Source organism: Somniosus microcephalus, chromosome 16 (assembly GCF_052327205.1).
Source record: "Somniosus microcephalus isolate GS21.2 chromosome 16, FLI_Smic_1.0, whole genome shotgun sequence".
NCBI lineage: Eukaryota > Metazoa > Chordata > Chondrichthyes > Squaliformes > Somniosidae > Somniosus > Somniosus microcephalus.
This window is the reverse complement of record NC_141002.1, coordinates 60,796,707-60,823,967: the sequence shown is the minus strand read 5'-3', so window position 1 is coordinate 60,823,967 and position 27,261 is coordinate 60,796,707. Positions and strand designations below refer to the sequence as shown.

The 27,261-nt window shown below is 44.8% G+C and overlaps 1 protein-coding gene across 5 annotated transcripts in view; it reads left to right on the top strand.

Moving 5' to 3' along the window:
* LOC147106218 (dedicator of cytokinesis protein 4-like) overlaps positions 1 to 27,261 on the top strand; it is a 398,161-nt gene that overhangs the window by 354,150 nt on the left and 16,750 nt on the right. For 3 of the 5 annotated variants that reach the window (XM_086009128.1, XM_086009129.1, XM_086009126.1), the window contains exons 44-49: positions 2,167 to 2,286; positions 14,287 to 14,408; positions 17,502 to 17,622; positions 17,975 to 18,056; positions 18,211 to 18,320; positions 20,817 to 20,889. In XM_086009128.1, coding sequence (XP_085865254.1) covers positions 2,167 to 2,286; positions 14,287 to 14,408; positions 17,502 to 17,622; positions 17,975 to 18,056; positions 18,211 to 18,320; positions 20,817 to 20,889 — 628 coding nt within the window. The remainder of the gene's footprint in view (positions 1 to 2,166; positions 2,287 to 14,286; positions 14,409 to 17,501; positions 17,623 to 17,974; positions 18,057 to 18,210; positions 18,321 to 20,816; positions 20,890 to 27,261) is intronic. The other 2 variants (XM_086009130.1, XM_086009127.1) reach the window with 1 other exon arrangement.

Here is a 27,261-nt window from a genome sequence, read left to right as displayed (position 1 = left end):
AAAGACCTTTCCATCAATCGGGTCCCAAAGATTAACCCCTGATACCCTCCAATAGCTTTGTCTGCCAAAACATTTGCATCACCCTCTTCAAATTTAAAATATGCTGCACTTGCACTGCCTGCCACAATAGGCTATTCCATATATTCCCCACCCTCTGCATGATGCAGTTATATCTGAACTGTGTATTCATCTTCTCTTATCTATGCTTGAATCCATGTCCCTTTCAGTTAGAACTTGTGTTAAAATTGAACATCACTCTGGGATGTAATTTTTCTATTCCCTTTAAAATTTTGACCTTAATAATATCATTTGTGAGCCACCTTTTCTTCCCTAGTACCTATTGGCCCTAAAAACCTGCACCCTTTCAGTGCACGCCTGAAGTAACTAAAGCGGGCATATGCCAGAAGGGCCACAAATTAGGGTAGGACCTAGTTACTTCAGATCTGAGAATCTGAGATGTCTTATAGGAACGTAGCATCTGCAAGCCCCAAATAAGACCAACGTGAGAAGGGCTGGGTTAGGAACTTCTTATGTTGAGAATTCCTGCATTCCCAACACTTGGTGAAACCTAACAAACCATTGACAGAAGTACATCTCATCAGACCAGATATATCTACCTGCCAAATGGCAGAAGTGTGGGCCCACCCGGGAGTCCAGGCTGGGTTTGTAAAGAGGATCACTCGCCTATCCCCATTCCGCCCCACCCCGCTGGACTTAATGATGCGGTGCCCACTATTGGCGCGCAAAGAAGGGAATCCCTCCCATGCAGCCAAGGGAAGTCCCCAGGGTCAGTGGCGGGTATTTTAATGAGCCGTTCACTCTTTCAATCTTACCACACTTTCCATAAATGGACAAGAAGCCGCAGCCCTGTAGTTTTCTACTGCTGCAGAGACCTCATACGCCTAACCAGATTTATTTTTCAAAATGAAACAAGTAAGGTGCACAGAAAACAGCACACGCTTACGTACAACAACAACTTGCAATTGTATAGCGCTTTTAGCGTAGTAAAAACATCCCAAGGCGCTTCACTGGAGCATCAACAACAAAAGTAAATAGCTTGATCTTCTAAAACTACACTCTGCCCCAGGCAGCAGTGAGTGTAATCATTCTCTTCAACAATATTACGTAGTATGTCCCAGCACTCACTTTTGGTCCCATGGCGAAGTCTGGATGGAGATGAAAAAAATGCAATTTAATGCTTTCTCTGACAGATCCATCTGCGATTTGAATCAATGCACTGTTCAAACAAGGGCTTGTCAGTTGATTTCATACATCAATTCTTAAACACAATTCTACAATAAATTGAACAAAAGCCCAGAAACCAGGCTGGTGCCCATCTTGATTCTTTCAATCTATACAATAAATTCACACAGACATTTACACACAAGGCTAGTTTGCTGTGTCTACCTGTATGCAGTGACAATACCATGAAATTTGTCAGTCACTATCACTGAGGTGCCTCAAATTATATTTTCTATATATTGTGAGATGAAAGCAAATATCAACAAATGAATTTAATTTGCTACTACAGTTATGCTCTTTACAAAGTGGATTAAAGCCATCTAATGGTGGGACAAATGCAGTACAAAATGCACCTTTAGTCATCCTAATTCTTTCAACTTTCTCTTCACTCTCATTCCTGAAAACATCAGCATATTTTAAACCCTGCAAAAATGTAAAGATGTGAAATAAAAATCTAACAGGAGTGCACCTCCTGGCTCCACATTAAAACTGTGCCACTGCCGGTCACTGAACGCCACCCCCTGCCCTTACCCCTTCTTTCTCTCTCTCTCTCCTCCCCCCCCCCCCCCCCCCCCCCTTGTAGGCCCTCAGCTGGCCAATCTTGCTGCCCCGCCCGCAACCAGCAAGGCTTCTGGGGTTGCAACCGGCTTCTGCAGCTCACTAGTATTAAACTACTGAGGCCGGCAACCAATTAGCCGTGGCCTTGCTGCTGGCCTCATTAGGCACGTGCAGCGTGTGTTGCACCTGGATCGTGAACCAATCTCTAGACCAATGTATTTACACACATACAAGAGAGAAAGAAGCAAAGTTTTTGGAAAGTAACTGTAAAAAAAAATAGATGATATTAGCTAGAGAAATGTGGAAAATTGCAATTCTTGAAAAATGGATAGCTTGGAATCTCACTTGTGCTTCTCTGTATTAAAGGCACATATTCTGGAGTATGGCTTGGCCGTGCATGAAAAGTTTGTGCCCCAAGACATGAGGCCATTGCACAAGAAACTGGTGGATCAGTTCTATGTGATGAAGTCCAGGTTGGGGATACAGGTATGAACTCACAGCAAGAAGCTGATCAAGTGAATTCCATCATCAATACTCGCGTATCTAACTATCCATGTGCATTTTGAATGTTATGGCAGATATCAGTCGAGTCTTAAACTTTGACACTTATGTTATTATTAAACATCAATGTTTGAACAACTTACTTGTATTAGTAAAATACCAACAAGTTGCCGAGAATGCTTGGTTGATCTGCTCTAAAGGCAAGCAATAGTAACTATAGTATTGTAAATGTTGTTTATTGAAGTTGTATTTGATTGTTAGGCTCTGCTCTCAGGTGATGAGCAAACTTCTCCTTCATAATACTATTTTTGTCCTTTATTTGTTCCCATGGTACCTTCCCTGTTGTTCCTAACATACAGACAAGTGAGAAGGCACTCAGAGCACATGAGAAAAACTGAATTGTTGACGCAAAGTTCCATCACTTTTTTTGTTCCTTTTTTCATTGATTTTTCTTTTTGATATTCCCCAGCTTGTCTGCTTCATTTGACCTCGCTCTCTGATCTTTTGGTCTTCTGTGGCACTATAAATTTATGTGCAATGAAGAGTTAGATCATTTAATTTGCATACAAATTGAAATATATTCTGTTGGCTTGCTGCATAATATAATTCTTAATATTATAAAGTGTGCTTATTGATGCCTCTCAGTGCTCTTCTTTCCTTCGTGTTCTGCTTTAAAGCTGCTAGTTTGTGATTTATGATTCTATTCCAAGCTGCCTGGGAGCAGACATTTTGTGTAGAATCCCCTTTGCAGTGATACCAAGCTTCAGCAGCAAGTTTTCAGCTGTTTGGAAGACAATTATTTTGATTGTGGGTCCCACCTCCAAATGGATGGTGGAATCTGGGGGAACACAAAACTGAGTAATTATAGATTTATTTTTAAAGATAAAAATTATGTAATAGCTAGAAGATTGTATACTCGTTGATATAAAGTCAAAATCAAATCAAAATAAAGTTAAATTTAAAAAAGAAGAAGCTGGGGTTGAGCAAAAGTAAACAGTGAGCCTTTTGAAATTTAAATTGAGGGTCACTGCTTCTTGAGCAATTACAGAATCACTGCCTGTAATTTCTGTTGTGGGGATATCAGTGAGTGGATGCCATGTGCCTGCAGTGCACCTCACCAGTCCGGTCTCCCTCTACTGCTCCTCCATTTCTTTCAAGAAGCAAAGATAGAGGGGAATCCCCAATGAATAAACCATTAAGTGCTATCTGGAATGGGGGGTGTGGTAATGGCAATTGCTGGCCCCATAGAAATTGGCACACTGGCCAATGGGAAAATAGATAGCAACAGCAAAAAAAACCCCCAACAAAAATAACAATAAGGTTTTAACAACTAAAATGACTGAATAATCATGTCTCTTTAAACTTGGTTTCATCTTCAGGATACCTCCCAATCTTGGATGCCTGTTTTATGCCGCCATGATTAACATTCATAGTAAATAATCTGGAAATCATGGAAAATGAGGCATATGCTGATATCACATCATTACGGCCTCATTTACACACACCTACTCATTTTTGGAAACAACAGTGGAAAATCAGGCAGGCAGTGAAGTGGGCTGAGAGCCAGCATAACAGATCTTCACTGATTACAGTCCAAAAGTTCGGCAAAACACAGCCAAAGATCTAGACTGCTGTACCTGCTGGGATCACTGGCTCCACTGCCAGTTGGAGAATGGTCTGGAATGGCGTTTTAATCTTCAAAAAATGGCTGCCAAAAGTTGCTGAACAACCTCGTGATCCAGTTATGTATTGTATCTGGGAATTCTTGTGGTTACATTTTTAAGTGAATTCAAAGCAATGACCTATGTGAAGAAAAATATTTCTATTCTCTGTCCATATGCATATCATACTCCATTTCTCCATTCGAAAAAACCCCTCCCCTGACTCTCTCGGAACTCTTCTAATTATTTATCTGAAGCATCAGGGTTCTTGCTTCCTCTCAAACCTGTTCCTAAGTTTAGACTGTACATTGTTGAAGCTTTAATTTAAAGTTACAATTTTCCATTTGACACTATTAATCTAGCAGCACGATGGTTAATGGCTGTAGATTTATGGAAACAACCTTCTCGGAGGTTTCCACTGTAGCTTGGCAATTGATGATAGGCACTTTAAAATTAAGTCCTGGCTGTCTGATTTAATGTATTTACCAGTCTGAATTTGTCCTTTGAAAGTCTCTTTACACGTTTATATTATAATATAACCACATATCTTAGTCAAAGAGATGCTCTGAATTTCAAATAAAACAAAACACCTGTTGGAAATACAATCTGTTGGTTGATATGGAATCAATTACATTTCAATTTTTTTTCCCCACGAGACACACCATTTATTTAATGTCAGAAACTTGTTAAAAGAAGAAAGTGAAAGCACTGATTAACTCATGAATCCTAGCAAAACTGTGCTTTAAAGACTAATTATATTCACTTTCAATAACTCAGATTTAGAAATACTGTGCCACTGATGCGTGTCAAATACTGTTTTTTAAAATTTTTTACCTTGTTTCATTAGTAGGCTGTAGGACTTGAAATTTTTTGATTTTTTTTTTATGGGGCAGAAGTGGTGTAGAAGAATGGGATTTGGGGCATAAATCAGATTCTTTAGAATTACATATACACAAGGACTGCACCTGACTTAAGTTAAGCTTGTAGAAAAGAGGGGCACCTTACCTGCATGACTTGTCAAACCAGGAAGTCATAGCCATAGAGTTATACAGCACAGAAAGAGGCCCATCGTGTCCAGGCCGGCCATCAAGCCCTAACTATTCCAATCCCATTTTCCAGCACTTGGTCCGTAGCCTTGTATGCTATGGCGTGTCAAGTGCTCATCTAAATGCTTCTTGAATGTTGTGAGGGTTCCTGCCTCTACCACCCTTTCAGGCAGTGAGTTCCAGATTCCAACCACCCTCTGGGTGAAAAAGTTTTCCCTCAAATCCCCTCTAAATCTCCTGCCCCTTACCTTGAAACTACGCCTCCTGGTTATTGACCCCTCTACTAAGGGGAAAAGTTCCTTTCGATCTACCCTATCTATGCCCCTCATAATTTTGTACACCTCAATCAGGTCCCCCCTCAGCCTTCTCTGCTCTAAGGAAAACAACCCCAGCCTGTCCAGTCTCTCTTCATAGCTGAAACGCTCCAGCCCAGGTAACATCCTGGTGAATCTCCTCTGCAGTGCAATTACATCCTTCCTATAGTGTGGCGACCAGAACTGCACACTGTATTCCAGCTGTGGCCTAACTAGCGTTTTGTACAGCTCCATCATAACCTCCCTGCTCTTGCCTTCATTAGCCGAGGCATAGAATATAAGTATCCCATATGCCTTTTTAACCATCTTATCTACCTGTCCTGCTGCCTTCAGGGATCTATGTACATGCACACCAAGGTCCCTCTGATCCTCTGTCCTTCCTAGGGTCCTACTATTCAAGTGGTTGAGTTTACAGGCTTTGAATATCTACAAACTTTGTCTGAAATATCAGCTTTGACTGAAGCCATTACAAAAATCTGTTCTCTGATATGCTTCTAAGAAAGGATTCTGCATGCTGCCTTCCAAAATTCTTTAGACTATAGATTCTGGAACAGTTCCCATGGATTGGCAGGTAGCTAATGTAACCATACTATTTAAAAAAAGTGGTAGAGAAAAAGCAGGGAATTATAGACCGGTAAGCCTGACATCGGTAGTGGGGAAAATGCTAGAGTCCATTATAAAAGATGTAATAGCAGAGCACTTGGAAAACAGTGACAGGATCAGACAAAGTCAACATGGATTTACAAAAGGTAAATCATGCTTGACTAATCTACTGGAATTTTTTGAGAATGTAACTGGTAGAATAGATAAGGGAGAACCAGTGGATGTGGTGTACTTGGACTTTCAGAAGGCTTTCGATAAGGTCCCGCATAAGAGACTAGCGTGCAAAGTTAAAGCACATGGGATTGGGGGTAAGGTACTGACTTGGATGGAAAACTGGTTGGCAGACAGGAAGCAGAGAGTTGGAATAAACGGCTTTTTCCCGAGAGGAAGGCAGTGACTAGTGGGGTACCGCAGGGATCGGTGCTAGGACCCCAGCTATTCACAATATATATTAATGATCTAGACGAGGGAACTAGATGTAATATCTCCAAGTTTTCAGATGACACAAAGCTGGGCGGGCGTGTGTGCTGTGAGGAGGAAGCAGAGAAACTCCATTACAATTTGGACAGGCTGGGCGATTGGGCAGATGCAGTATAATGTGGATAAATGCAAGGTTATCCACTTTGGTGGCAAAAACAGGAAGGCAGATTATTATCTGAACGGCAATAGATTGGGAAAAGGGGAAGTGCAGCGAGACCTGGGTGTCCTTGTGCACCAGTCGCTGAAGGTAAGCATGCAGGTGCAGCAGGCGGTTAAGAAGGCAAATGGTATGCCGGCCTTCATAGCGAGAGGATTTGAGTACAGGAGCAAGGATGTCTTGCTGCAGTTGTACAGGGCCTTGGTGAGATCACACCTTGAGTATTGTGTGCAGTTTTGGTCGCCTTATCTGAGGAAGGATGTTCTTACCATGGAGGGAGTGCAGTGAAGATTCACCAGACTGATACCTGGGATGACAGGAATGAAGTATGAATAGAGGTTGGGTCGATTAGGCTTATATTCGCTAGAGTTTAGAAGAATGAGAGGGGATCTCATTGAAACTTATAAAATTGTAACAGGATTAGACAGACTAGATGCAGGAAGGATGTTCCCGATGGTCGGGGAGTCCAGAACCAGGGGTCACAGTCTAAGGATAAGGGGTAAGCCATTTAGGACAGAGATGAGGAGGAATTTCTTCACCCAGAGAGTGGTGAACCTGTGGAATTCTCTACCACAGAAGGCAGTAGAGGCCAATTCATTAAATATATTCAAGAAGGAGTTAGATATATTTCTTGAGGCTAAAGGGATCAAAGGATATGGGGAGAAAGCAGGGACAGGGTACTGAATTTGGATGATCAGCCATGATCGCACTGAATGGCGGAGCGGGCTCGAGGGGCCGAATGGCCTACTCCTGCTCCTATCTTCTATGTTTCTATCAGCAGTTTCAGGCTGGGAAATTTTTATCTTCCCACCCTTCTGTCATGGAGCCCTTACCATAGGGTTCACGCTGGGCTTCCCGTATATATCCTTATACTGTAATACAAATGGAACAGGAGCAAGAGGAAATGACAGATATGCAGCATAGGGCCTCACCAAAGGAGAAGACAAACAACTAGGGAGCACCGTTGCACCATAGACGACAGACCATGCCAGTCCCTCAAAGATTCCTCAGAAGGAACTCTATCTCCCCATGCAAATTAACTTCCCAACATCCTCTCAAACAAAAAATACAGACTTACTCCAAAACTCTGAGCTTCAAATCCCAACCCAACTTAATGTTGCTGCTGAGAATTGCTGAAGATATGAGGCTCTTAGAGACACTAAGTTAGGTGAAGTATTGTAAACTAGTCAATCTGCTGCTTTCTTTTCTTCTTGCTTCTGTTAATCTAATTTCTTAATAAACTTCATTCATAAGCCTAGAAAATTGATACCCCTGAAAACAGGCTGCACGCAGCTTTTTAGTGTGCTCAAGGACAAAGTGAAATTTGTGCAGGGAGTCAGGCATACATTAAAAGGCAGCCAGCACTTCTTAAAGGGGAGACGCACTCTGGCTGCAGACAGCAGGGAATGCTTGTGAACACAGATGTGGCTGCAAGAGCTGTAGAACAGGCCCCCAGGTTCTCCGATGAAGTGTTGGAGGCCCTGGTCCAGGCTGCGGACAGGAGAGATCTTGTTCCCCGGGCAACAGAAATCTGGCAATTGACAGTGGGACGAAAATAAAGAAAGACTTCCCAAAGACCTCAGGACATCCCAAAGTGATTTACAGCCAATGAAGTATTTTTGAAGTGTTGTAATGTAGGAAATGCGGCAGCAAATTTGTGCACAGCATGCTGCCACAAACAGCAATGTGATGATGACCAGATAATCTGTTTTCATGATGTTGATTGAGGGATAAATATTGGCCAGGACATTGGGGATAACTTCCCTGCTCCACTTCGAAATAGTGCCATGGGATCTTTTACATCCACCTGAGAGAGCAGACGGGGCCTCGGTTTAACGTCTCATCCAAAAGACGGCACCTCCAATAGTGCAGCACTCCCTCAGTACTGCACTGAAGTGTCGGCCTAGATTATGCGATCAAGTCTCTGGAGTGGGACTTGAACCCACAACCTTCCGACTCAGAGGCGAGAGTGCTACCCACTGAGCCACGGCTGACACCATAAGGTCAAAGAGGAGATCAATGGCAGGAGCTTCGCTCCGCAGACATGGTTGCAATGCCGGAAAGCATTGTGACCTCACCAGAGTTGTCAAGGTAAGAATCCTAACTCTCATCAATTACTATCTCTTTCGACCTGCAGCTACACTACTCACAACCCTCTCCCACTTCCCTTCACTCTCCCACTATCACTGCACCACAATTCACACCATCTCCTTCTCCTCCTACTTACACACTTTGCACTTCAACTCTTACCACCATTGCAACCTTCACTTCCCTACAGGTCACATCTTCTACTCAGCAGACAAAGTATTTTACCATGTCAGCACATTCTCAAAATGCTTCAAGACTTTCACTAATGAACTCCCTTCTTTCTTGTAGGAGAAGTTTGCACACAACATCGGGCAAGACACGGCAACCGGAGGAGGTGGAGGAGTCTGCCTGCACACCCTTTTCTCTCTAGACGAAGACATGCTGGCCATCATGGGCAAGGGGAGGGTCGCGACCAATGCCAGTGGCATTGCTGGAGGAGAGATTGCGCAGGGTTTCTTCAAATCTCTTTCAGCTTTCTTACTTCTATCTCATACTACATACTTTCTATGTCAAACTGCAGCTGCTTTCAGCAGCCACTTCTCTCTCTGCTCCCCCTTCATACTAAAAGCTAAAATGTCGAGGCCCCTGTGCCAGTGTCGGATGAGGAAGGCAGCCTTCCAAAAGATACAGCGTTACTCGGATACTGGCAGCATGTGTACTTTAGAGGGTAGGTTAGAGGAGGGAGTTTCATGCAGTAAATCACTGGTCACTGGAGCTTATGGCAGGGCGATAGGAAGCCAGCTCTCGGGAGGGTGAGATCACATACTAGTTCTGCTGCACATAAATCGGATGCTGAGTTTGAGGGTCCAGTCTACCGAAGAAGGCTGATGGATATAAACCAGGAAATGCTATGTGCACTCGGCAGCACGCCAGTGAGTTTGCACACTATCGCTCAGAGCATGGAGGAGTCCAACTCCAACTTGTGTTGGGGCTTCACACAGAGCATGGAGACCATTCTGTCCAACATGAAGTGTGATCAGCTCCATGAGCATGACAATGGTGCCCACCATGATGGAGCCTCTGTTGACAGCTCACACTCGACGCTCCCTGTAAGCTGCGCTTTGTTCTGCGCGACCTGTTTTGTTTAGTGCGCTGACCCTTTAAATTTCTGCACATGCGCAGTAAAATCCGGTGAGTGGCCTGCGCGGGACCTTGCCGATTGCTGCGCGGCCGCGCACATTGCTCACACTGCTGTCATAGAAGATCAGACGGCTGCCATCTTGGCTCTGCGGGGTGGAGGGGGGGGCGCAGTGTTGACCGAGGCTTCTAGAACGTTGTATCACTCCTGCACTCTGTTCTCTCAGAAAGCCTGTAGGATTGCTGAGGTGCAGTCACAGGAGAGTAGCCTTGGCTCCACAGGAGAGGTCTCTACTGTCCTTTCTCAAGGACAACATGCCTGCTCCCCCACCACCCACTCAGCCAGTGCCCTTGTTCATGCCACACAGCCAGTTGGGCCAGACAGCTCCGGCCACACTGAGATGCTGCAGCCAGGCCCTTAAGGCCCAGCCCTGCTCGAGGTCGCCCACCATGGCCAACTGAAGTGTCCTTAATGGAAGTTCGCAGCCTTCCAACTCCCAAGCTGTAGCTACTGGGGAAACACCTCATTAGGAGCACTAGAATAAATAAATGAGTACACAAGACAAGTATTAAGGGGTTGCACAAGGGTGATTCTTAATTATTCCTGTTAACTATTAGGCACAGATGGAATAGAGTTGTTTGAATATTTTTTTCGGGATTTGGCATTGGTGTTATTTTTGTAGTGAAGTGAGGGCAAGACCCATAAGGCTGGACTGAAGGAATGCAATCAGATGATGGTGATGAGAATTGCAGCACTATTGTTGTATTGGGATGTGCCCTTGCTACGCTCAGTGCTTCGCAGATATATTATATTACACTCGGGAGGGCGGTGGGTGGTAATCAGCAGGAGGTTTCCTTGCCCATGTTTGACCTGATGCCATGAGACTTCATGGGGTCCAGAGTCAATGTTGAGGTCTCCCCCACTGTATACATTTAATTGAGTTCAAATTCCCCAGCTGCTGTGATGGGATTTGAACTCATGTCGCTGGATCATTAGTGCAGGCCTCTGGATTACTAGTCCAGTCACATAACCACTATGCTACCGTACCCCAGTTAGTTGGGCTCAGTAAGTACAAATGTTACCTCCTGGAAAATCATGCATGTTGCACATGCTCAAAACATAGGATATGCCTCTAGCTAATAGCTACAGCTCTGGGCAAAAATAATGGGCCTGAATTTACTGTCGAAATAATAACAGCGCTCACCATTATTTACGCGCAAATTGCTCAGCAATTTCAGGTGAGGGCAGATGTACGGTTAAACGCAAAAATCCAGAAGTTGCCATCCATAGCGCGCTGCTCTGCCGTTTGCTTTGTGATAACGGTATCTCGCTGTCTGGCTCATCATTCCAATGCATTGAACGGTGTGAAGTTCCGGTACTTGGATGGTAGATATGAACTAAATTCGTCACAGAAAGTTGAGTCTTGTCCATTTCAGTTTAAGTACCCTTTTTAACTGTGTGATGAGTCTTAATTACTGCCAAACAACCTTGCTGGCACTGAAAATTAACTATTACAAGTATGGAGTCTCATTCCTTCAGCTTTTAATTATTAAAGATTTAAAAATAAATTATATTTGTTTTAGTTTTTCTTTCTGTCTCTTCTTTCCCTCTCTTTATTTCACTTTCTGCAGCTGATTTGACATTGAATTCACCATTCTAACTTACATTTCCTGGTTCAGACTCCGTGTTGTTCATTTCACAATACTTCAATCTGATTGGTTAAGGAGATACACAATTGCTTGCCCTGTTCACAAAGGTCCCGGATGTCCTGCAGAGGGCACTGTGCTGTTTCCATAAATGGGCAAGGGCAAGTCTAACGAATGGCGTTAGTTTGGCAGCTACGGTACTTTTTGGCCCATTAAGTTCAAGCACAGACTATTCGTCAAAATGTATATCAATGACGTAGATGAGGAGACCGAGTGTAATATATCCAAGTTAGCTGACAATACAAAGCTAAGTGGGAAAGTAAGCTGTGAGGAGGTTTGAAAGGGATATGGACTGGTTAAGTGATTGGGCAAGAAGTTGGCAGCTGGAGTATGATGTGGGAAAGTGTGAAATTATCCACTTTGATAGGAAGAATATTTTTTAAAAGATGAGAAACTAGTAAATGTTGGTATCCAGAGGGATGTGGTGCTCTTGTACACGAATCACAACAAGTTAACAAACAGGTACAGCAAGGTGTTAGGAAGGCATAGGTTAGTCTTTATTGCAAGGGGGTTGGAGTATACGAACATGTGAACAATGACGGACAGGTAAAGACCCTCTGGCCCATCGAGCCTGTCTCAAGCAATATATACGCTCCACCCCACTTGAAACCATTTGATCTCCTGGGAGAGAAAAAGACAGGCCAATTTGGGGGGGAAAAGTCTGGGAAATTCCGCCGACCCATTTAGGCGATCGGAGCTAGTCTAGGCGATCACTCGGACCCTGCAGTACCTACCAGAAACCGGTCCAGCTCTCGCTTAAAGGAGTTCGGCGAATCAGCATCCACCACGAGACGACAGCCTGTTCCAGAGGCCCGCTATTCTCTGAGAAAAGAACCACCTCTTGACATCTAACCTGGATCTGGCCTTATACAACTTAAATTTGTGACACCTGGTCCTCGCTAACCTATTTAATTGATACAAGCTGTCAACTGGAACACTATCTATTCCCTGCATTATCTTATAAACCTCAATCAGATCACCTCTAAGTCTACGCTTCTCTAAAGTGCGGAGTCTCACCTCTAAGTCTATGCTTCTCTAAAGTGCAGAGTCCCAAATCTTTTAGCCTATCTTGATAACTAAAATGCTTTAAACTGGGAATTAGTCTAGTGGCCCTCCTCTGCACCCTCTCCAAAGCCTCAATATCACCCACCATGTGAGGAGACCAAAAATGGACACCGTATTCCAAGTGCGGCCTGACTAAGGTCTTGTACAAGGACAAAATAACATGCCTCGTCTTCTACTCGATTGTCCTATAGATTCACCCCAACACAATAGAGTGAATCCTATTTGCTCTAGCTATCGCTTCATGGCACTAGAATGCCCAAATCTCTTTCTGGTTCCACCTTCTTTAATGCTTTTTTCTGAAGGGTGTATGAATGTTGAGCATTTGCCCAGCCCACATGCATAACACTGCACTTATGACTGGAAAATGATGTGTAACTTGGATAAGTATGAGAGTAAGGAAGTCTTGCTGCAATTGTATAGAGCTTTGGTGAGACCACACCTGGAGTACTGTGTACAGTTTTGATCTCCTTACCTAAGGAAGGATAAACTTGCCTTAGAGTGGGTGCAATGAAGGTTAACTAGATTGATTTCTGGGATGAGAGGGCTGATCTAGGAGGAGAGATTGAGTAGAATGGGCCTATATTCACAAGTTTAGAAGAATGAGTGATGATCTAATTAAAACATACAAAATTCTTACAGGGCTTGACAGGGTAGATGCTGAGAGGATGTTTCCCCTGGCTGGAGAGTCTAGAACTAGAGGTCATAGTCTCAGGATACGGGGTCGGCCATTTAGGACTGAGATGAGGAGAAATTTCTTCACTCGGGGTTGTGAATCTTTGGAATTCTCTGCCCAGAGGGCTGTGGATGCTTAGTCGTCGAGTATATTCAAGACTGAGATCGATAGATTCTTGGGCACGAGGGATTTGGGGATAGGGCGGGATAGTGGAGTTGAGGTAGATCAGCCATGATCTTACTGAATGGCAGAGCAGGCTCGAGGAGCTGTATGGCCTACTCCTGCTCCTATTTCTTAAGTTCTTGCATTACTGAAGGTATTAAAAGACTCAAAAGACAAGACAGTGGATACATTTTGATCATGTTGTTATGAAATACGTAATTTTTTATTTGTTTTAAACAATATTTTGGACATTAGGAATTTGAGCTACTGAGCAAAAAAAGCAGACAATTGTTCAAAAGAATTTAGATTGATTCGATTGGTTCACTTTTTTCCATTTTTTAATTCAAAAGTTTGCCTGACATGTCATTCAGGATTGGTTGTTTTCACAAGTCCCTCGTGGTTTATCGTTGGAAGTTTTCTAGTTGCTTTCCTTTTTTGATTCAGACACTCCCTCCCTCTTTAGTTCTGGTTTACTACTGTTTTATTTTGAACCATTACCAAAGTGATGATGGTGACCATGTTGACAGTGAAACTGCCAACAAAAGCGTGACAACAGGAACTAAGACTGGCAAACAGAACGTGTGCGCTGGACATATGACTTTTAATATATTATAGATTATGGACATATCCTTCAATATTTCTATTAAAAACAAAGTTAAGCCTGAGATAGTTACAAAAACCACAACAAAGTAATTATGCTTCTTTTCGATTCAGGAAAGTGTGGAGGTGTTTTTTGGTTTCAGCATGTCGGACGATCCACAGATATGATTGTTGCGCCAAATCGAATTTAATCTGCAGAAGCTCCGGCTCAGTTTGATGACTGCTGCCTCCAAACTGAAGTTTATTTACATAATTTTTTGCATGGGAATACAAAGTGCAAACAGCATTATGTTGCCATTACAGCTGCATATTTTGTTGACTGTATTCTATAATATATTTCCTATATTTACAGGACTTTCCAGGATATGCCCGTGTGAGTCCAATACACCTAACCAATGGTAGCCCACGTACTTGTAGGAATCCCGCACTGGGTGCCATAAGCCCAGATGGAGCCAGACTTGTCAACAGACGCAGGTAAGATGATCTGCAAAATAATATTTTTTTTTTCAAATTAATGCTTTCTGTTTTTCATTTTTATTCAGAGAGCACTGAAGTAAGAAATGCTATGGCCTACACATCTTTCTAATTACCCAGGAGAACAGTCAGTTGAAAGAGCAGTACTATATAATTTTGGTGTAATTAGTCTTCCCGATTAAAAAGTAACGATTTAATTCTAATGCTCTGTTATTAACCCTACAGCTCTTGATCTTTTTAAACAATTTCATTTGTTTATGTATATTGAAAAACACATATCTATATATATAAAGCGGCTCTTCTGTCTGTCCCGATGTCTGTCTGTCCGTTCTCTATACGTTTGAAAGTTACAGAGCGTACCGACGCGCGCGTCGCCTCAAAAGAAAGCTTGCGATTCCGGACCGGTCATAGGCGTATTTACGTTTCGGCCGGACAAAAATCCCGCCCGCGGTATCCCAAAAACGTTCAGCGTTCCGCTCATTAGCATCTCATTAGCGACCGTGTGATGTCGAGGTCGACCAATCGGACGGCGGGTTCCTTCCTACAGTTGAGTGTCGAGTGACTCGACGATTGACCAATCCTACGCTTCGGTGACCTGACCGGTCGACCAATCGGTGCGTGTGTGGGCGGGCCTTATCCTTCTGAACCGAGGTGAGTGGCCGCCATCTTGATTTTTCACTTTTTTCCCCCACACTTTGTGTGCGTTAGGGAACTAAGGTAAATATTTTAATGATGTGTTAGGGAATTAAATAACAATTTAATAGGGGGTGGGGGGAGAGCCTCGGGAAATCGCGGGGGGGGTGGGGGAGAGCCTCGGGAAATCGCGGGGTGGGGGGGGGAGAGCCTCGGGAAATCGCGGGGGGGGGGGGGGGAGAGCCTCGGGAAATTGCGGGGGGGGGCGAGCCTCGGGAAATCGCGGGGCGCTCACGCCGCCCGCACTGACCGCGCATGCGCCGCCCGCCCGCCCACAGCGGCCGTCCATCAGCCGCGCGATACGCGGGGGACCTCCGCTCCGGACCTCAGGCGCTAGGCAGGGGGAGGGGCCGGAGAGAGGGACAGAGGGGAGCGGGGGAGGCGAGGAGGGGAGGGAGAGGGGAGGGAGGGAGGGGAGGGAGGGATAGGACAGGGAGAGGACATGACAGGGAGAGGGGGGACACACGGGCAGGGAGACCAAGCGCCCCAAAATTGCCCACTGACCGCGCATGCGCCGCCCGCCCGCCCACAGCGGTCGTCCATCAGCCGCGCCATACGCGGGGGACCTCAGCTCCGGACCTTAGGCGCTAGGCAGGGGGAGGGGCCGGAGAGAGGGACAGAGGGGAGTGGGGGGGTGGGGGTGGGCGAGGGGAGGGAGGGAGGGAGACAGGGGAGGGGAGGGGAGGGAGCGGAGGGGAGGGAGGGATAGGACAGGGAGAGGACATGACGGGGAGAGGGGGGACACACGGGCAGGGAGACCAAGCGCCCCAAAATTGCCCTCTCGCCCCAAAATTGCCCTCGCAACGCGGGGCTCCCCAGCTAGTCCTATTATAATGGGCAATGCATGGTCAAAACGTATCCCGATTGTTGGTGAAAATGATGATACATGGTTAACATCTGTTTTGCCTATTTGAACACCTGCAGCACAGTTCAGAAGGTACAAGAGAAGATGACGTTGTGTCTTTGCATCATACAAGCCTCCACCTTCGGTCCACCTCCCTGCAGGGAAAACAAAACCTATGAGGAGCAATTTTAATTACCTCCACCCGCAGAAATGGGGTGGTAGCGGAATTAAAATCGAGGTGGTTGACTTCTCGCCCTAATCCCGTTACGCCGGCATTTTAACTCTGCCCTTCTGATGCGTGCCCTAATTGCCCACCTGAGGGAACCTCATTAATCTATGCAAATCGGGGTTCTATGATGCATGTCGGACCCCAAAGCAATTTAGAGGGCCTATTGGAATGAGAGTGCGCCACAGGTGCTCTGCTCAATAAAACTCGGAGGTCAAGAGCAAGAAGCCCCAAAATGGTAAGTCTAAATCATTTTTGTGGGGCCAGGAGGAGCTCCTCTGGGCTCCACAAAAATAATACGGGCAGCTGGTGCTCCCCCCCCCCCCCCCCCCCCTTCCGAATCCACCTTCTTGCAGGCTGGGTCAGCCTCGAGGCCACCTGATATTGCGTTGGGCCAAGGGTGCGAGCTGCTTGCAGAGGGCCCCCTGATAGAAGATTTCTGTGCCTCCATAAGGCAATTTTAACTAAGTGTTGGTTACATAGATGAGTTTCCTCCATTGTTTAATTAAGACAGTCCTGCATCTTCAAATCTGATCGAAGGTTCTTATCTTTTTCTGCTTGGAATGAAAATGTGACTGCTTTAAAATCTGAAAAATAAGCCTCTGTATTCTATATATTGAAATACCTTTCTGAGGTATGCTTAAAATTTCAAACCAAAGATCTGGTTGTTGGAAGACATATATCTGTTAACTTATATCTATCCTGAACAAGTTTCATGCAGACTTGCATCCATGATCAATAATGTCTCAATACTTCCCGCTCCACATTCTTCCATCCCGCCATCTTCTCTCCTCCCCCGATCCCCATGTCCACACTTGCCAGATGCCCCAAAGTGGAACATTCCAAGTACTTTTTACTTGACATGTCAAGAAGTTCACTTAAGTAGTTTGAAGGTAGTCACCCCTCTCCTCCCAACATCCCTCACACTAAACTTTCAGCCCCTAGACAACTCAACAGACACTGGTAAACCGAACTCCTGGGAAATTCTTGAGTGCGTATATCAGCTGAGACCAAGATGTGAATTCTGTAAAGCTGGAAGTAACTGGCTGTCTTGAACTATCAACCAAATTCTCAATAAATAACCAGCCTGTCACTTGAAACAGAGTAGTTTATTTCTGTAGTGCTGTGCACTGAGAATGCTCACTGCTCCATAAACCAGCATTGTGCCAAGGATCAAAAAGAAAAATGGTAAAATAGCTGTCAGTTTTTAAAAATAATTATCCACTCAATAGATTGCATTTCTTTCAATGTAATCATTTCTGTCATTGCAGCAGAGAGAAAAAAAATATCTTGGTACGTTAATGCTGGTGTGCTCTGCTCTTTCTTGCAGCCCATTAAGTTATCCAGCATTCAACAGATATTCTTCTTCATCCTTGTCATCACAAGCATCAGCTGAAGTTAGTAACATTACTGGGCAGTCTGAAAGTTCTGATGAAGTCTTTCATATGCAGGTATATTATAAATGAAAATCACTATAACAGTATTATTGTATTAAATATATCCCATTTGATTTAAACAGATACTTTGAACTGGCCAAAGTAGCAGTTATGTAGGTTTGTTGCTTCTATTGGCGTGAGTAGACTCCTTAAATGAGGACAGTACAGTTGATGAGCAGTAACACACAGTGGGGTGGGCCCCTGATGGTTTGAAAGGAGTCAGCAGCAGTTTGGATCCCATTGGTAGGTTTCTAGCATACCTATTGAGAGTCAAAATAATGTCATTTTAGCCTATTTGGGAATAACTTCCTGTCCTTCAAAAGCAAAGTATTCCTTTAATAATAAACTCATTGTATATTCTTTGTAGGCAAGTCCATCTACCTCGAGCTTAAGCTCCACACATTCAGCCTCTCCAAATGTTACAAGTTCAGCTCCATCCAGTGCCAGAGGTAGGTCTGCTCAATCCAGTTAACTGCTATTTTTTAAAGTTAAAGTGCAAACTGTTTGTCAAAGGAGATAAAATGTTTGAAAGTATGAATATCTTTGTGTGACTATAATAGCCAAATGGTTTAAAATAAATTGTTTGCTTACTGTATATTTTAGGTTCCCCACTGCTCTCTGATAAGCACAAACATTCAAGAGAAAATACATGCTTATCTCCCAGAGAACGGCCTTGTAGTGCCATTTATCCAATATCCATGGAACCTGCACAGGTAAGCAGACCACTAAGAAAGGTCAGTGCCAGTATTTCTCTCAAATAAGCATGTGGACTTGACTGAAGCATTCAAGATAAAATGGACCAGTTCCTCTCAGAAAAAGCAGTTTAGGCCATGTTGATTAACTTGATGGCAAATAAAAGTTGGATAGAGGTCTAGTTCAAAGCAAGATCGAAGAGAAGTCGGCCTGTAGGTGATTAAATACTCTGTGGAAAAAATGATCCCTGCACTCCTGGGAGCATGGAAAGGTCAAATACAATCAGTTAGGGTTAAACTATCTTGATGAAAGACTTTTTTTTTGTTCTGCTCTGAACAGGAAATAGAGGATCTGAACATGGCAACAGGACAGGACGGAGGTGAAAATGATCTGCCGGTCCTGAACATAGACCTAAATAACCAAGTAAACTAGACAGATTGTGAAATAACAACAGAAAACACTGGAAAAACTCAGCAGGCCAGGGCAGCATCCGTGGAGAGAGAAACGGCGTTAACGTTTCAGGTCGAAGACCCTTCGTCAGAACTGGAAAAAAAGCAGGAAGAGGGATAGATTTTAAAGCAAGTGAGGGCTGGGAAAAGGGGGAGGGGATGAAAGAACAAAAGGGAAGGTCAGAGATAGGATAGAAAGCAGGAGAGATTAAGAGACATTGAGAGACATTAAGAGATATTCAAGGAATAAAGGATGGCTCTAGATGAAGTGTGAATGACCCTGGCAGAATGAAGGACAGCTGCCATGTGGGAGGGAAGAAAAAAGCCCAGACAAAAATGATCTGAAATTGTTGAACTCTATGTTGAGTCCAGAGGGCTGTAGAGTGCCTAATCGAAAGATGAGGTGCTGTTCCTCGAGCTTAGTGCGTCGATCAACGTAAGCAGTGGATAATCATGTCGTCAACTTCTTAAAATTGGAGAAAAAAAGGCTACTTCAGATTTGTAGTTTTTTAAATAAGTTTTACACACAACTCAGAGGCTAAAATATAGTATGGATGTTAATCTGCCTTTTTTAATTGTAAAACTGTAAAACCTAGGGAGATTTTGTATTATTCACTGTGTATGGAAGTGAAGCAACATTCATTGGTGACAGATGACGTTCCCATTAGTGCTACAATTGATGATGTTGCACAATGTACTAAACTAAACTTTGCTTACAGCAGTGGTTTTAAAACAGTGGAAACCTTTTTACAAAGCTACTGTCTTCACTTTGAAAACTTGATATCTGCAAAATTTTCAGTGGACTGATATTGCAAAATAAATAAAGCCTTGACTAGGTTATATCCTCAAAGTGAACCTTTATGATAGATTTTAGGTTGTTCAAAAATATCCCTTGTGAACTATAAACAAACTTGAATTGTTGTGGAATTTTAACAGGTCATGATTTTAGAAACATAGAAACATAGAAGATAGGAGCAGGAGTAGGCCATTTGGCCCTTCGAGCCTGCTCCGCCATTCAATGAGATCATGGCTGATCATCCAAATTCAGTACCCTGTCCCTGCTTTCTCCCCATATCCCTTGATCCCTTTAGCCTTAAGAAATATATCCAACTCTTTCTTGAATATATTTAATGAACTGGCCTCCACCGCCCTCTGTGGCAGAGAATTCCACAGGTTCACCACTCTCTGGGTGAAGAAATTCCTCCTCATTTCGGTCCTAAATGGCTTACCCCTTATCCTTCGACTATGACCCCTGGTTCTGGACTCCCCGGCCATCATAAACATCCTTCCTGCATCTAGTCTGTCCAGGCCTGACAGAATTTTATAGGTTTCGATGAGATCCCCTCTCAATCTTCTAAACTCCAGTGAGTATAAGCCCAATCGACACAATCTCCTCATATGTCATTCCTGCCATCCCAGGTATCAGCCTGGTGAATCTTCGCTGCACTCCTCCCATGGCAAGAATGTCCTTCCTCAGGTAAGGCAACCAAAACTGCACACAGTACTCAAGGTGCGGTCTCACCAAGGCCCTGTCCAACTGTAGCAAGACATCCTTGTTCCTGTACTCGAACCCTCTTGCTACGAAGGCCAACATACCATTTGCCGCCTTAACCGCCTGCTGCACCTGCATGCTTACCTTCAGTGACTGGTGCACAAGAACACCCAGGTCTCTTTGCACTTCCCCTTCTCCCAATCTATTGCCATTCAAATAATCTGCCTTCCTGTTTTTGCCACCAAAGTGGATAACCTCACATTTATCCACATTATAGTGCATTTGCCATGTTTCTGCCCAATCACCCAACCTGTCCAAATCGTACTGGAGTTTCACGACATCCTCCTCACAGCTTACCCTCCCACCCAGCTTTGTGTCGTCTGCAAATTTGGAAATATTACATCCAATTCCCTCGTCCAGATCATTAATATATATTGTGAACAGCTGGGGTCCTAGGACCGATCCTTGCGGTACCCCACTAGTTATTTAGTACAGTAGTATAGAGGCATTGCACCTTTTGTCATGTTTGATGAGTTGGTGCTTCTCGTTGTTTTAATAAACCCTCTGTTTACCAGCAGACACTTACCCAGCAGATTGGTGATTCCTGCATGCCCAGAAGTGATCCCAATTTATCTGCACCTGAAAAAGGTTGGTGTATGCTACAATTCCCTTTCTACATGTATCTTTTCTTTGCTAATTAATCATTGCTGTTGTACTTCATTGGACAATGGAGTATAGGTTGGTCAATCTGAAAATCAAGAGCACAGGATCAAAGTATAATTACGGATGAGGAGGACAAATCAGGCCGCCTTAATCCATTCATCCAGAAAGACCCTAAAATCTTGCCATTTCAGCACCTGAATATTTCTAGAATGATCCCAGGGTTTTCACCTCCACTGCTCTGACTGGAAGTGCATTAGATGCATTATCACTTTTTATGCGGAGAGCAGCTTCCTGATACTAATCTAAAATTTACTTTTTACTAGTTTGAACCTGTGTCCCCTTGTCATACTCTCTCTTTAATTTAAAGTAATATTCTGGATTTACTTTTTCCATTCTCTTAAAAAGAAAGACTTGCATTTATATAGCACCTTTCCCAACCCCAGGACGTCCCAAAGCACTTTACAGCTAATGAAGTACTTTTGAAGTGTAGTCACTATTGTAAAAGTACAAAACATGGCAGCCAATTTGCGCACAGCAAGCTCCTACAAACAGATAATCTGTTTTTTAGTGATGTTGATTGAAGGATAAATATTGGCTTGGACACTGGGGAGAATTCCCCTGCTCTTATACAAGAACATAAGAAATAGGAGCAGGGGTAGGCCATTTGGCCTCTTGAGCCTGCTCCGCCATTCAATAAGATCATGGCTGATCTTCTACCTCAACTCCACTTTCCTGCACTATCCCCATATCCCTTGATTCCCTTAACATCCAAAAATCTATCGATCTCTGTCTTGAATATACTCAATGACTGAGCCTCCACAGCCCTCTGGGGTAGAGAATTCTAAAGATTCACCACCCTCAGTGAAGAAATTTCTCCTCATCTCTGTCCTAAATGGCTGACCCCTTATTCTGAGACTGTGACCCCTGGTTCTAGACTGCCCAATCAGAGGAAACATTCTCCCTGCATCTACCCTGTCAAGCCCTGTAAGAATTTTATATGTTTCAATGAGATCGCCTCTCATTCTTCCAAACTCTAGAGAATATAGGCCTCTTCTTCGGAATAGTGCCATGGAATCTTTTACGTCCACTTGAGAGGGCAAACGGGACCTCGGTTTAATGTCTCATCTGAAAGACGGCACTTCCGACAGTGCAGCACTCCCTCAGTACTGTACTGGAGTGTCAGCTTAGATTTTTGTGCTCAAGTCTCTGGAGCAGGGCTTGAACCCACAACCTTCTGACTCTGAGGCAAGAATGCTACCAATTGAGCCACAGCTGACATCTATACATTAACTATCTGTATGCCTCCATAAGATCATGTCTCGAGTGCCTCCTGTGCAGGCTAAAAAGCCCAAATTTCTGCAGCCTTTCCTTATAATTCAGACCTTTGACACTAGCGATGAACCTGATGGCTCATCACTGTACTGTCTCCAATGTCTCTGTTGTTTTCTGGGGATCAGAACTGGGCACAGTACTTAAGGTGGTCAGACCAGAACACTGCATAGTGTGATTACAACTGCCATGGATTCATATTCTACGTTTTGCTTATGTTCGTCATTCTATTAGCTTTTTTGATTGCTACTTTACATTGGTGAACATGTTGTCTACTAAGATTCCTAGTTCTCGCAACTTCAGTCTTGGCCATTTCAACACTATTCACAAAGTACAGATGTCACCCATTTTCCCTTCCTTTGTGCAGAACTTTGCACGTCTGTTAAATTTCATGTGCTATTGTTTTTCCACATACATACTTTGTTTAACTAATTTTGATTAGAATTTTATCTTTTAAAATGGCAGTTCATCAATATTTTCATGTACAATATTTAGTATTCAGATAAATGTATTTGGAAATATATTACAGTATACAAGGATATGGTATAATGTGATTGGTAGTGTGGGTGAATTATACAGCTGTAATTCAATCATACAGATCCAATTATTATATCATATAAACCATGAGAGCAGGTGTAGAAATTGAATTGCATTGCTAAACTTGCTCCCCACTGCATTCAGTTCTGGTCACCAAGGCACAAGGTAAACATCCAAGCCCTGGAAGTGATGCAGAGAAGGGAAAAAATGCTGATCCTGACTGCTGGAAGTGTGAGTTATGAGGAATGTTTAGAAAATTTTGTGCACTTCAAGCTTGAAAGAAGGAGTATTGGAGAGATGGGGACTTTTTAGAGGGATAGAAGTGAAATAGAAAAGGTTAGTCCAAAGTACTATTTCAAGTTAAACCACAGCTGCAGGACAAGACGACATGTACAAAATTCCAAACACTAAGGCCATGATTTTGCCGGCGCTCAGAGGGCGGGTTTGGAGGTGGGTCAGGAGTTAAATTCAAAATGATTGATGGTGGATTGCGAACCCGCCTCCACGCGACTTTCCAAAGTGTCGGGTCTTGTTAACTACCTGTTTAATGCTATTTTGAGAGGGTTTTTCAATGATGCCACATTTTCAGCATGTTCCACGGCGTTGCAGAAACACGCCAGCTGATTGTGTTGGGTGATCCAACAAACTGAATAGCTGACAGCTGCAAGTGCAGCATTAAAGCTAACCTGTTCAATTGCAAAAAGCAGAACTTTCTGATTTCAGGATTTGGAAGACATTTTTCAGGTGTATTGAGGTTGTAAGTGTGTGTTGTGAGATCGATATACACTGTGACCTCCTTGGAATAACCTCTCTCCACTTTGACTGAGCGCTTATAACGTTTCATCCTCAAGTGACATTTTTACCAGCAGAATGGGAACTATTTATATTCTCTCATCCTGGTCCTCAGATTTGGAGGACGAGCACCCGCAGCAGAACCAGCCACACCAGCAGCACCGACAGTAAGAGCGCCAACCTTCTCCTCAGCCACCTGATGCTGCACAGGGCAGAGAGCATCAGCGCAAGGCTACACCGCGCCGCAGGAGATACCCCCAACACAGGGTTTACAGGCAGAGGATGAGCTTCCTCAACATGACTGAGCAGCAGTGCCAAAGGAGGCTGAGACTTTCGTGAGAGGTAGTCGCAGACATCTGCACAATGCTGCACCAACACCTGCAGCCCAGAGCAGCGGGTGGCCACTCCTTATCAGTGGCTGTCAAAGTTATCACCGCCCTTAACTTCTTTGCGTCAGGGTCCTTCCAGGGATCAGCAGCAGACATCAGCGGCATCTCCCAGTCAGCTGCACATAGATGCATAACGCAGGTTACCGATGCCCTGTTTGGCAAGTCAGCCAATTACATTGACTTCTCAACGGATGAAGCAAGTGTTACTGTGCAGGTGGTTGGGTTTGCCAATATGGCAGGCTTCCTAAGGGTGCACGGCGCCTCGACTGCACACCTGTTTCTATCAGGGCACCTCATCACAACCCAGCTGTATTTGTGAACCGCAAGGGCTTCCACTCCCTTAACATGCAGCTGGTGTGTAACCACAGGAAGAACATTATGCATGTGTGCGCAAAGTTCCCTGGCAGCTGCCATGACTCATACATCCTGCGGTAGTCCACTATGCTTCAGCTCTTCAATCCACCAACCCAACTTTCTGGATGACTGCTTGGAGACAAGGGCTATCCCCTGAAGAGGTGGCTAATGACACCGATGAGGAGGCCATCAAGTGAAGCTGAGGAACGTTACAATGAGAGCCACATTTCCACCAGAAGCATCATAGAACAAACCACAGACTTGCTCAAAATGCGAATCAGATGCCTGGACAGATCTGGAGGAGCCCTACAGTGCACACCAGCCAGAGTGTCCAGAATCATCGTGGTTTGCTGTGCCCTGCGCAACATCGCACAGAAGCGTGGCCTACTGCTGCCTGAGGAACAAGTGGCAGAGCGCACAGCCTCCTCAGAGGAGGAGGAAGAGCCGAATGAGGCTGCAGATGAGGAATGCCTGGTGGAGGCGGCTGTCCCAGTGCTACCAGCACACGAGCTCATTGCTGGCCGTGGGGCAAGGGATGGACTAATCCATGCCAGATTCACGTAACTTTACGCTGCACATACATGTGACTGGCACATGCCCATGAGGGTTGGCAGGACCTCCATTCCACACCATACAGCATCTGAACAATGAACTGTGCATTCCTATCACACTCCCTACCGTCACTGCAGATGAAAGGTGGCCTCACCCCTCACTCTGCCACTTTTAATTCTGAGCACACATAGGGCAATGCATTGAATCATTGACATCGCATTACTTTAATACACTGGAAATAAAGATCACAAACGTTAAATTGTATAATATGAAATCACCCAAGTTACTACCCTTGTGACTACTTGTGTTTTAGCTTTCTCTTACGTGTGCTTCTACGTGGTGCTTTCCCTGTGGCTTCAGCAGATGTAGAGGCAGTGTGCTCACTTCCCTGCTGCACCTGCTTAGACGCCTTTGGCGGTCGTCCTCTGGATTTGGAAGCCTTGGAGGGCTCCGTAAAAAGTCTGCTCATCCTGCGGCTGTTCAGGGGCAGAGATGGCCGTCTCAGTTGGGTGAGGCATCTAGGGCTCTGACCGAGGGCTCCGCAGTAGCATGGGAGTGTGAGCGCTTGGAGAGGAGCCCACACTTCCTTGTTGTCGACCACCACCATCCCTCTCATGGGCCACCCGCACTTCTCTGCTAGCAAGTAGCTGGAGAGCACCTTGCTGTACATCAGTGGGGCCATGAGGACCCATTTCTGTGCTGACATTCCTCATAACAAGGACATCCATGAACCTCTGGTTTCTCTCAATAGATGCCCAGCTATCCTCCATAGATGACCATCTATTTAGAAGTGTTACCATGTTTTCCTGAGTCTGGCGATTTATGTCCTCCATGGAGGTTGCCGTCCTTTCCATGGCGGCACCTACATTCGCCATTGTGTGCACCACGGCATTGCTTATGTTTGAGATGGACTCCTCCATTCTCTGCAGACTTGCAGTTCCCATGGTTGCAAACCCTGTCAGAGCCTCCTGCACTTGTTCCTGAAGCTCCAGCACTGCTCTCTTTCTGGATGGACCTGGAGGCACACGCAGCTGAGCAGAGCTAGGAGCGCCCTGCGGCCTCTGACGAGGACTCTCCACTGCTGTTCCTGTCTCCACCATCTGCTCTTGCTCACTTGTGAGCTGTGATACACCAAGTGATGACACTAATCTATCTTGCGAATGACCCACCGAGGTGTGTGTCTCTGCACTGGTGCTGGGTGTGCTCATTTCTGCTGATGCTGCTCCCTCAGAGGCTGCAGGTTCCTCTGAGGAGTCGTCCGGCTCTTCCTCGTGGACAGTGGGGAGGGGGGCTCTCGATGGTCCTGTGGGGGAGTAAAGGCATGAGTTAGACATGTGATATTTAGGTAGCAGACACATCCCATTGTGCAGATGATCAGAACTTAATTTCTATGAGCATCAGATGCCATATCAGTCACTCACGAAAGCAAAATCATAGGGTTGCAAATCTATTCTGTCACCAGCTTGCTGTACTGTGCCCATCTCTCCATCCCCCACTTCCAGCTCCTCTGCACCTCCGACGATCTCCAGAGCTGCCTCCTCAGCATTCGTTAAATGCGCCAGGGATGGTGGGTATCCTCCTGTCCTCTCCCTTCTCCCTCTTATTGTGGGCTCTCTTTTCCTGCAATGAGACACACAAGTGGAGTTTCAGTGAGATTGATGGAGTAAGTGTAAAGTATGGATAACATAGATGTTTAGAGGGAGACAAAGATGGAGTGAGATGCCAATGCCAAGGTCCCTCCCTGTGCGTTGTTAGTTATTGTCATTGCATAACAGTGAGAGCGAGTGTGAGGGGTGCATAGTAGGATGGTGAAGTGATTCTGTACATAGAGAGGGGGATGGCTGAGGGTGCAAGGGATGTTAGGCTAAGTTGGGGTGTGCAGGAGTAGGTTGCCAATGCAGAGTGATGGGGATGAGAAGAGATGGGAAGCAGACTAAAGGCAAGTGTGATGTTATACTCACTTTTGCTGAGAACATCAGATCATTGAACCTTTTTTTACACTGCACCCAGGTGCGTGTACAGTCCGACCTTGCACTGACCTCCTCAGCAATTTGCAGCCATGCTGCCTTGGTGTGCTGAGGAGGCTTCCTCCATCCATCGGAAGGGAAGAGGACCTCCTTTCATCCTCTTACTCCCTCCACAAGAGCATGGAGGGAGTCGTCATTAAAACGGGGAGCAGTCTTGGACCGTTGAGCTGCCATGCCTGCAGCGACCAGCACTCAGAACCAGAGGAAAGCAAGTGAAAATCAAAGGGGACATGGTCCCCTTAAATATACAGGATCCTAGTGGGTCATCAAGTGCGAGCAGCCGACCTGCACCCACCGATTGGGCCAGCTAGTGCACACGTCGAACTTAATGAGGACAATCTCGGCAAAATCATTAATGGTGGGCAGCTGCAACTGGG